The following is a 10,562-nucleotide window of genomic DNA, read 5'->3' as shown; positions in this document are numbered from 1 at the left end:
TGGCTAAGATATTTTACGAATTTATTATTGCACGTGTTATCTACTATCGATTTCAATATGGCAGCGCTCAGGCAAGAAGCAAGTGCATGTGTGGAACGTTAACACAAACAATACATTTCAAGGGTGGTTCTGGGATTTGTATTCAAAGTAAATTATATACATAAGTAGAAGAAGAAAAATGACAAAGTGGAAGAAGAAGCAAAAGTCTCATATTACGGAAAATAGCACGAATAAACTCAAACCAAGAAATAAAAAGAGCATGGTAAACAAATCAAAATGGAAAACTAAATCTAACTCTAAGGAGAAAAGTAACAGACTGGATGGGAAATTAAACAAAAATGAGAAGAAAACATTCAGTAAAAAACGCTCTCACGGTGAAGAGGAGGAGGATATAGAAGTTGTTGGCAATAAACAGCAGAAACAAATTCATGTTCAGGTGCGATACATGTAATTTTATAAGTTTGAGACCAATCACCCTAATGGGATATAATTTATCAAAATACTTAATAAGCAATTAAGGTGTTTACGGTGTGACCATTTGGGCAAGCGCAGTTGTGTATTACTGGATATTCACTTGTAAATAAGATCCACCTCTTCAAACTTAAAAAAAAATAAGATAAAAGAATGAATGACAACTTTGCAAGGGAGATTGGCTAGATTTATGATACATTTACAGATCAAGCTCACACAATGTGGGAACAAATCAATTATGATTCATCAATTGTCACATTCAAATTGGATTCTCAATGAACTTTTCCCTCCCTTTAAAAGCTAAAAAGGAAACTTTTGCAATAGCAATGAACTTTTTCCTCCCTTTAAAAGCTAAAAAGGAAACTTTTGCAGTAGTATAAAAAAACTACATCATTTACATACATAAATATATTCACAGTGTTTTATACAATCTCAAGCTTTAAGTGTTTCAAAATATTACATCCATATATAATCCACAATTTTCTACAAAGTGCTCTTCATCTTCAAGTTTTATTTGCTATTTGACAAAAGAGGCAGTACCTGTTTTCTCTAGGAATACCCTTAAATCGACCATGCTCAATTTCCAAAACAATGAGTAGAGGTTCTTAATTTACAAAGTGATTCTCTAAAATACTTACTGTTTATGACATCTGCATATCTTTCTGGTTCGAAAGTAATTTTAAATTTACAATAAAAGTCTAAAAATGAAGCAGTATTACATTAGTGTATAAGTATTTAAAATCTGATTAAATCTAAAAATAGGATGAGGAAAGCTCCGAATCAGATTCAGAGTTGGAAATGCAAGACACTAGGAAATGGATGACAGAACAGAACAGAAAAAAGAAGAAGTCTGGAGGATTTCAGTCAATGGGTAAATAAACTGTATTCAAGTCATACTTAATATACATGAGGCTGAAGTTAATTGCACTGATAAATTATTTTTAGTTTGTTTTCTACATAAAGGCTAAAATGCCATCAATTGTGTACAAGTAGTATCTGTATTTTTGTACATTAGAATTATATTCATGATTATTTCAGGTCTGTCCCACTCAGTTTACAAGGGTATTATGAGAAAGGGGTACAAAATACCGACCCCTATACAGAGAAAGGTGAGCTAGATTTTGTTCTTGTTTGTTGTTAAACGTCCCTCTCGAGAATTTTTCACTCATATGGAGACGCCACCACTTGCTGGTGGAGAGCTGCAAATTTTGACCTATACTCGGCACTCGGGGCCATTGAGCAGTGAGAGATCTTTTTCATGCCAGCTTCTGCGACATGGGACCTCGGTCTATATGGTCTCATCCGAAGAACCGGTCTCCACGTCCCACAGTGAGATTCAAACCTGTGACATTAGGATCAACTCGTTACTCCTTGACTCTAGAGCAAATGCTCTACCACTGCGCCACATGAGCTAGATTAAGGTGTTTATTATTGGTTGTCGAATCAAATATTAATTGATATGTGTTACTATTTCACCCAATTTTTGACAAACCGAATTTCTCTGCAGTATCTCTATACATTAATTACATAATTTTATGCCTCTTTCATTTGTACCCCTTTTGCCCTCCTTGCAAGTTGGAAATTTAAAACAGGGAATTTTAAACACAACTGATGGGGGAAATAAACATGGGGCTAAAATACCTCTATATACAATAGAAAACAGTCATAAAAGTTGTTATGTATGAGTGGTTTTTAGATGAAATTTTCAAATTGTAACTACAAATGTATATTACTTATAAATTGAAAATTTCAAAAATCTATTTTTGTGAAGTTGTCTATGCTTTTTTTTCCCCTTAATCATTTCCAATGTGAGTCTTGCGTCTTTACATATTATAAGTCTGATACATTTCAGTGATATCCATTTTCCTTGTTCTATGAACTCAGTATTGTTATTTTTAGACTATTCCATTAATCATGGAGGGGAAAGATGTGGTTGCCATGGCTAGAACAGGAAGTGGAAAAACTGCAGCCTTCCTAATTCCGATGTTTGAGAAACTCAAAATCCACACAGCAAAATCAGGAGCCCGAGCTCTCATATTATCCCCAACCAGAGAATTAGCACTACAGACTCTAAAATTTACAAAAGAGGTCAATAGCAATTTTTTTTAAATTTTCAAATTATTAAATCATATTTGGGCCAATTTTGTAAGTTTTACAAAGCACCTTCTTATTTAAGGAATGTAAATGAAGTTAACAAGTATAGTTTTAAGAATCAATCTTCAGTGGGTGCATTCTGTTAATTTTCTAAAAGTTAGTTAAATAAATGTCACATATTTTGCATGTTTGATTAAACACCTATTATATAAATATGTACTGGTATTTAAAAGTAACAATTTGTGGTGTCTGTGTTACAGCTAGGGAAATACACAGGACTGAGGGCCGCTGTGGTTCTTGGAGGAGATAAGTAGGTTTATATATGTACCTATTCAGAGACTCTGATAGGCCTACTTGTTAAAATCAGATATTATCAACAGCAAAAAAAAGTTCTTCTAAAAGAAAAAATATAACTGTAAACCAACTTTTATTTGCAAGCAAGAAATATCTGCAAGTTTTGGGATATTCTTTCATTTGCAAATATTTCTTGTCTCGAACCAATTATTCACCTATGTATTTATGTAGAATGTTGCCTCAGTTGTGAACATTAGTAGTCGCAGATAGATTCCAAACTGAAGTATGGTTAACAGTATCTAAAATTTTTGCAGGATGGATGACCAGTTTGCTGCACTGCATGAAAATCCTGATATGTGAGTACAATATTGTGCACTGTGACCTATTACCCCTGGTACATGTAATATAGATGGTTGTACACATTGTGGTGGGTTTATTTTAATTACCATTTTAGAGTCATAGCCACACCTGGTCGTCTGTTACATGTTTTGGTTGAGATGGAGAAGAAACTCAAGTCTGTGGAGTATGTGGTATTTGATGAAGCAGACAGGTATTTATTATCAGAAACATAATACTATTTTGGTAGAATTTTTAGCAAGGATTCATTTTTGGTATTATTTGTGAGAATGTTGAGGTTGCTTAAATTGAACATCGCAACAAATTAATTCTGTATTGGTGGAAAGAGTCTTTTTTTTGCATTTTAATAAAATTTCTAGCTTTCTTCTAACTAAAAATACATGAAGATACTGATTTTTAAGGAGAAATGTCAAACTTGGAATGTTTTTGTCACTACTCATGCTTAATATTGCCCTGTGATCATGCCTAATGTTGCTGTTGGTCCTTTTAATATCACTTTTTAGCTGTAATCATATCCTGTAGGTTGTTTGAGATGGGCTTTCAGGAACAGCTGAATGAGATCATCCACAGACTACCAGAGTCCAGACAAACAGTGTTGTTCTCGGCTACATTACCTAAGCTACTGGTAGAGTTTGCTAAAGCTGGCCTTCATGATCCCACACTACTCAGACTAGATGTAGAAACCAAACTCAGTGAGCAGCTAAAGGTAATACAGTCAAACCTTGTTATCTCAAACTTGATAGGACTGTGGAAAAACTTCAATATATACAAGGGTTTGAGATATTGAGGGTAAAATTAAGAGAGATAAAGTGATTGGGACTTCCAGATAAATTTGACATACCCATTATATAGTATTCAAGATATCTGTGTGTAAGAAACCGAAGTTCAACTTTATTTTCATGTTTCAGCATTAGTAATTGTAAATGTGAAATAAAAATTTCATCTCCTTTTTATGAATGTACATAGTGAAGATTTCAGTTTTCCTATACATGTACCTGTATATGAAGAAGAGAAATAATTTATGAAGTTGGATATCCTTTCAAAAAATTTTCACTGGTTGTTGAAATATAGAAGTACTCCAAGAAGTTTTTCTTGTGAAACTTTGCAGCAATCTTTCTTCCGCTGTCGTGAAGAGGATAAACCAGCGATACTGTTGTACATACTTAAACATCTCATCGACCCAGAGCAACAGTCTGTTGTATTTGCTGCAACCAAACATCATGTGGAGTACCTACATATGGTTTGGAATTTCTTCATCACTTGATATGTAGTGGCCCTGTTCATCTTCTTAGACAAAAATTTAAAGGAAGTTTTATTTCAAATACTTATGACATTTCAGATTTTGTCCTGTGCTGGAATTAGTTCCACCTATATATACAGCTCATTAGATCCTGCTGCTCGTAAAATCAATGTGGCCAAGTTCCAGCATAAAAAGGTAAAGGTCCTTATTGTGACTGACCTTGCGGCTAGAGGGATTGACATACCACTACTGGACAATGTCATCAATGTGAACTTCCCTGCTAAATCTAAGCTGTTTGTGCATAGAGTGGGTTAGTACTGCTTCATTCTGTTTACCTCCATGCTTTGGTGTGTATTCATAGCTAAATTACTCCTACAATCCTGATTTAATTCATTTTTCTGATTGTTTTAATTATGAAATATTGACCACTACAGGAAGAGTAGCCAGGGCTGGCAGGGAGGGTTACGCTTTCTCTCTTGTGGCTCAGGATGAAGTCCCATTTCTTCTGGACTTGTTTGTTTTCCTAGGGAGGTCACTGATTCTAGCATCCTCACACAAAATCTTAACAGGTCAGATTCAAATTAAGTCTAAAATCTCTTTCTGTACATTTAAATTTATTGTGTATGAATATTTGTCTTGTTTGTAATGTTAAATAAATAATCACTTACATTAATTTTTGCTTGTACATTCTTTGTTTTAATACAACTAGATGATCTTTCAGATAAGGATGGTGTACTGGGAGATGTTCCACAACTGGTTATTGATGAAATGGAGGAACAACTGAGACTTTGGCACACTGATCAAATTGATTTGGTGAGGAAAAAAAAATCTATAAAATGACAATTTTGGGATTGTAACCTCATTGTTTTGTTCAAAAACTGTAGACATTTACAGAAATCAATAAGTGATGGCTCAGGTATTGCCATTCTTAATGAGCATCTATTTTCAAATGAAGAATGCATTCACATTAGATAAGCTGATTAATAGTCTCAAATGACATATATATTAAACTGACTTTTTATTTAGGTAAATATGAAGAAGGTCATTGGAAATGCCTTGAAGAAGTACCTGAAGTCACGCCCTTTGCCGGCAAAGGAGTCAATCAAACGATATAAACAGATTCTTCAGGCCTCTGGCAGCATAGGAATACACCCTGTGTTTGGTAAATTGTACTGTTACTCACACTGAAATATTGACAAATAACTAGATGATCTGAAATAATTTACTATATACATGTACTGCACATTTATTTGGGCTTATGGTTTAGAGAACTGTAAAACAGACCTTTAACAGCATTTTTAAATATGTGGGATGAACATTCTTAATAAAATACATAGGATGGACAATCTTAATTTAATACATGGGATGAATTCTTAATTACACTGAAGGGACTTTATACAAGGGGGTCACACATGTTCAGCAGTGCTAACATACTATACTCACATATTGCTATGGTCTGAAATAATTAGTAAATGATATGCATGGATATTAAGTTCTTTGTAAGATTCATTGATATAAGTTATGTGAATTTTCATAAAAATGCTAGTGTATGTTATCCATGTAATTGTACACGTATTTTTAATAATTTGTAGCATCTGAATACAGCACAGAGGAACAGGAGAGAAACAGTCTACTGAATGCTCTCAAGTCTTACAAGGGACACACTGTGAGTGTTTCAGTGTTTGATTTCTTTAATGTATGTATAATGGAAGGTTCATTATTTTTTCATACTGTTGGTTAACAGTAAACATCTTTTTAATGTGAGAGCTTTTTGTCTGACCATAGGCATTTAAAAGATACATGTACATAATTGTATGAAAGCAGTCATCAAATGTTAAAACATGTAGCATCATCATATTAAATCAGTAAATAAGCTTGTTTTTCCTCAATATAACAGCTATAAATCTATTGCAATATTTATTTAAAGATGATTTGACCAATTAACTTTGATGTAAGTTTTTATTAAATTGGAAATCCAGACAATTTTTGAGACCAATACATCATCCAAGAACAGAGGCTTTGATGTGATGAAGCAGAAGAGAGCCTTTCATCAGACAACCATTCATAAAAGAAATGAGCAGATGTCAGAATCCATGGAGATGGAAGCAGACGACAGTGATGGAGCAGAGTCAGAGCAAGAGATGGCAGATGAGGACAATGTACAGGTACATGTGTACCAGAATTCTTTAGAGTTATTCCCCTTTTAACTAAATGTGTTGCCAGTTTTCCATTGACATTTAATAAAAATTTACATGTATAGTATTTTAATACATGATCAAAGTCTTGTTTATCTTTTGAATGTCCCAGTAGAGCAATGGTAGCACATTTGCTTCTTCACCAATGCCCCAGATTCAATCCCAGGATTGAGCAGGGTGGTATTTAGAAAGGGTATGGTGGACCCCCTGCTCAGACACAGGGTTTTTTCTCTCCAGATACTACAGCTTTCTCCCATTCTATGACCCCTTATGCTAATTTATAAACAAATGAGAGGGTTCACAGAAAGTTTTCAAATTTTGTGAACTGGTCATCATTTTGATGACAAAATGCTTATATTGAAAATTTTGTGTTTATTTTCTATGATTTGAAAAGGAAACATTCCAAACTGTCATAGGAGGGAAACGAAAGGCCAGCAACAGGGTGTTTGATCCTGAGAGAAAAAAGAAACATAAAAGAGAAAACATAAGAGATGAAGAAAATTACTTGCATTATCGTCCCAAAGATTTTCAGTCTGAGCTTGGGTAAATTAGATGAAGCCATATACATGTATAAACTAAAGATACAGATTACATTGTACTAATTGTAATAAAAAAATAAAAAAAGGATTTAGTTAAATTTTCATGTTTGTAGATCTAATTTTGAATAAATTTGAAGAAAACAAATTCGAGATCACTACATGTATGCAGTGTATTTGGGTATAAATGCTTACATTCTACTTTTTTAAAGATTGAGTCTGGGAACTTCTTTTGACAAGGAGGCATCAGGAGCCATGTTAGATTTGTGTGACGAGATTAACAAAGCCAAAACTACAGCTCCTACAAGATGGTGAGTTGTCAGATTTTAACAATTTTTTTTTCAGAATTTTTTTTTTTAAGTGTTCATTTCATGAATGATAGAAATATACACTCTACACTTTTTTTAGGGATAGAAAGAAGAAGAAATTTGTCAGCACTAATGAACAGGCAGCAAACAAGAAGAAGATCAGAACAGAGAGTGGGGCGCTAATATCAGCCTCGTACAAATCTCGGGCATATCCTTAATAGCTGTTCAATCATGTTCATGTTCTTGTTAAGTTTTCAAAATGAATACCAACAGTGTCATCATAGAAAACTGTAAAACACTGAAATCTTAAAAATAGTGCATGAATTTTATAACTTCAATGAAGAATTGGTTGAAGAAGCAAATTCAATTGAAAAAAAACTAACTAGGGTATTTCATTCTTTCTCACAATGATTTCAAGCCATTTTCAGATAGCCATTTTGATTCTGAAAGAATTTAAATGTACTTGTTTTAAGTTTGAAATTGCTTCCTTTACTGTTGCTTACTTACAAAGACTGGCTAAATAGAAACAAAATGGCTACAGCTAATGAGAGTGGAGATGAAGAGGAAGAAATTAGCAATAAGAAGGGGGAACCAGACAACAGCTACAGGTTAAAGGTCATAGGAACCAAGCGAAGAAACTGTAAGTCGAAAAAAGAAATAGTCATTTTATAATTAGTTGAGACAAAATTTGTTTTAAAAGTACATGTATTTCGTCAGTGTAATAGACAAACTATTATGTATCTACTGTATATGAACAAACAATTACAGTACTTGTGAGTAATAAGGATTTTTTTCATTATCACAGGGCATACAAAAGTCAAAGAAGATAACAACAAGAAAGGAAATCGAGGAGAGTTGAAGCACCCAGAGCAAATCCTCAAACAGCGAAAGCTGAAAGCCAAAAAACAAGCATTTCAGAAAAACCGACACAAACAAAAACAGTCTCGCAGAAACTTCAAAGCTCAGAGAGCTAAAAAGAAACATTGAGAGCAAGCATTATTTGTGTTTTGTTGTTATCGTATTAAAAGTTTGGCATACCCACTACAATATTTTCTGCATTAGTTAGTTATCAATTTACGCACAGTATACATAAGTATTTCATTTTAATGAACTTCAAGAAAAGATCTTCCAGTTGATGTGTCTTGAAATGGGAGAAATTGATCTAAGCATTATAGTCCAAATGATACATGTAATAATGGGATATTTGAAAATTGTCTGACAAACAGTATTTCTATGAACCAGTCGGTATTACATGTATTACAAGTGTGTCAATATAAGTATATGCATTATATCTAGCCTTTTTAAATGATTGATATCATGTTTCAGGATATTCAAGCTGGGGAATCTAGTAAATGCATATCTAGCCCTCTCTCACCATAGCTCTGAAGATAAAGATTTCATATAAATATAAAAAATGCAATCTATGGGTATTAAATGCTGATTTTATGTGGGACATCTTTTTTGAAGAAGATAAACTTGACATGATTGATAGCAGGTGAAATTCACTGAAGAATATTTAATTAATTCTCACAGAAATGCAACTTTTTCTTAAGTACAGCTCAAACAAGTGGCAATTTAAATTATGGAGAACAATGAATATACTTACCGGTAAACAAGTGCCCCCTTACACAGATATGATCATCTAGTTGGAATGCAGATGTTTACATGAAGTACATGTTCTGTGCCATACAGGCCACTAATGGAAGGTGAACAGAGCACCAGTGAGATGTTTTATTTGTTACAAGTTTCCCATTTAAGTACATGTATGCCTATAATAGCATTTTAATATTTTGATTCAACTAACTTTAAGGAAAACTTAAATACCCACATGTTCAAAAATTACTTCTTGGGTATTGAAGTTAAAAACTACTTTTAACCTAGCTTCCTTTAAATCCATCACTCTTTCTCACTTATTTGGATCATAAGCTCAAAAGAGATTTTTTGATCACTGGATACCCAGCAGCCATCTATCTGTCTGATTGTCTGGTCTGTCTATCAATCCTATCTGTAAACTTTACAAATTTTTTACTTCTTCCATATATAGAACTACCCGGACAATTTCAACAATAGTTCATCTTTGGGTAAAGAGAATTCAAAATTGTTTTAATAAATGGTCATATATGCCTCTTCTGAGAGGAGATAATTTAGAAAAGGCAAAAATAGGATGGTTTCATTTGAAAATCAATCCACTAAACCAGAAAAGATGAAAGTTACATCATAACATGAAAGTTTCAAAACGGATTCTTACTTATTCAAATGGTATATCCCCTGGGGATATGGAAGTGCTATAATAAAGTACATGTATATTTAAAAAATTTGAGTAAAAAAGAATACGTTTAAAGAAATTTTAAAAATTTTTTTTATCGTAGCGGGGCAACATTAGTTCATATCCATATGCAGACATTCCCAGACCATGTTGATCTAAGTGAGTTCAGATTATGAACCCCCAGGCTAATAGATGAATTTCACATTTACGAAAGTTATTTCCCTTTGTGGGGTCAATCTGGGGTCAACTGGCGTAAGACACTGTTTTCCCTCTATAACAGTACCAACTTTTTGGGACAGTATCTCGCAAATTAAATCCGTGTGAATATGTTCATTATGTTTTTCATGTTGCCCCATACTAAGGTAATTCAGGAACGGGTCAAAATTATCCAATTCCGTTTGAAGGTTGAAAATAATTACAGGTAAGTTACAAAGGATATAGGCCTAGTGACAAAAATGAGTGTTACGCCGACAACGGGAGATAACTCTTAAGAATGTGAAATTCGTCTATTATAATGAGCAAAACTGGGATAAGATTTTACATTATCCATCAGAAAGGTCATCTTCTACAGAACAGGAACACTATAAAGTCATTTTGTTATTCACTTGATATTATTGATGAAGAGTTAAGGCCAGGTACGGTCCATAATGTGGTCTTAACTTTTTAAATGGGAATGAAGAGGGAAAAACAGCAGGAGGTGACTCAGGTGAGCGTTGTGGCCCTTGGCCTCTTTTTTTTCTTTTATGCAACCTCATTACCAGTTTCTCCAATAAATTTATGAAAAACCTTAGTATACATTTG

The 10,562-nt window shown here is 33.5% G+C and overlaps 1 protein-coding gene across 1 annotated transcript; it reads left to right on the top strand.

Annotated features, from left to right (window-relative positions):
- The first annotated feature begins 119 nt into the window (after positions 1–119).
- Positions 120–8,533, top strand: LOC133182370 (ATP-dependent RNA helicase DDX54-like). The gene is made up of 20 exons (XM_061317198.1): positions 120–436; positions 1,234–1,342; positions 1,510–1,580; positions 2,371–2,559; positions 2,826–2,875; positions 3,174–3,215; positions 3,314–3,409; positions 3,739–3,922; positions 4,325–4,456; positions 4,556–4,766; positions 4,891–5,025; positions 5,178–5,269; positions 5,483–5,618; positions 6,049–6,122; positions 6,436–6,621; positions 7,046–7,194; positions 7,400–7,498; positions 7,596–7,703; positions 7,999–8,135; positions 8,301–8,533. The coding sequence occupies exons 1-20, from the start codon at positions 179–181 to the stop codon at positions 8,480–8,482; spliced, it is 2,640 nt and encodes an 879-aa protein (XP_061173182.1). The 5' UTR covers positions 120–178; the 3' UTR covers positions 8,483–8,533.
- The last annotated feature ends 2,029 nt before the right edge of the window (positions 8,534–10,562 follow it).

The sequence above is a fragment of the Saccostrea echinata genome, unplaced genomic scaffold (genome assembly GCF_033153115.1).
Source record: "Saccostrea echinata isolate AGI-Se365-2 ecotype Australia unplaced genomic scaffold, CSIRO_AGI_Sech_v1 ptg000001l, whole genome shotgun sequence".
NCBI classification, from domain to species: Eukaryota; Metazoa; Mollusca; class Bivalvia; order Ostreida; family Ostreidae; genus Saccostrea; species Saccostrea echinata.
Note: the sequence above shows the minus strand (reverse complement) of the source record. Positions and strands in the feature narration are given on the sequence as shown.

Excerpts from the sequence above, each read along its gene's own strand:
- LOC133182370 (XM_061317198.1), top strand. The coding sequence starts at position 179 with ATGACAAAGTGGAAGAAGAAGCAAAAGTCTCATATTACGGAAAATAGC. Across the intron at positions 437-1,233 it reads AGAAACAAATTCATGTTCAG|GATGAGGAAAGCTCCGAATC; the intron begins GTGCGATACATG and ends ATCTAAAAATAG. Across the intron at positions 6,622-7,045 it reads CAGATGAGGACAATGTACAG|GAAACATTCCAAACTGTCAT; the intron begins GTACATGTGTAC and ends TGATTTGAAAAG.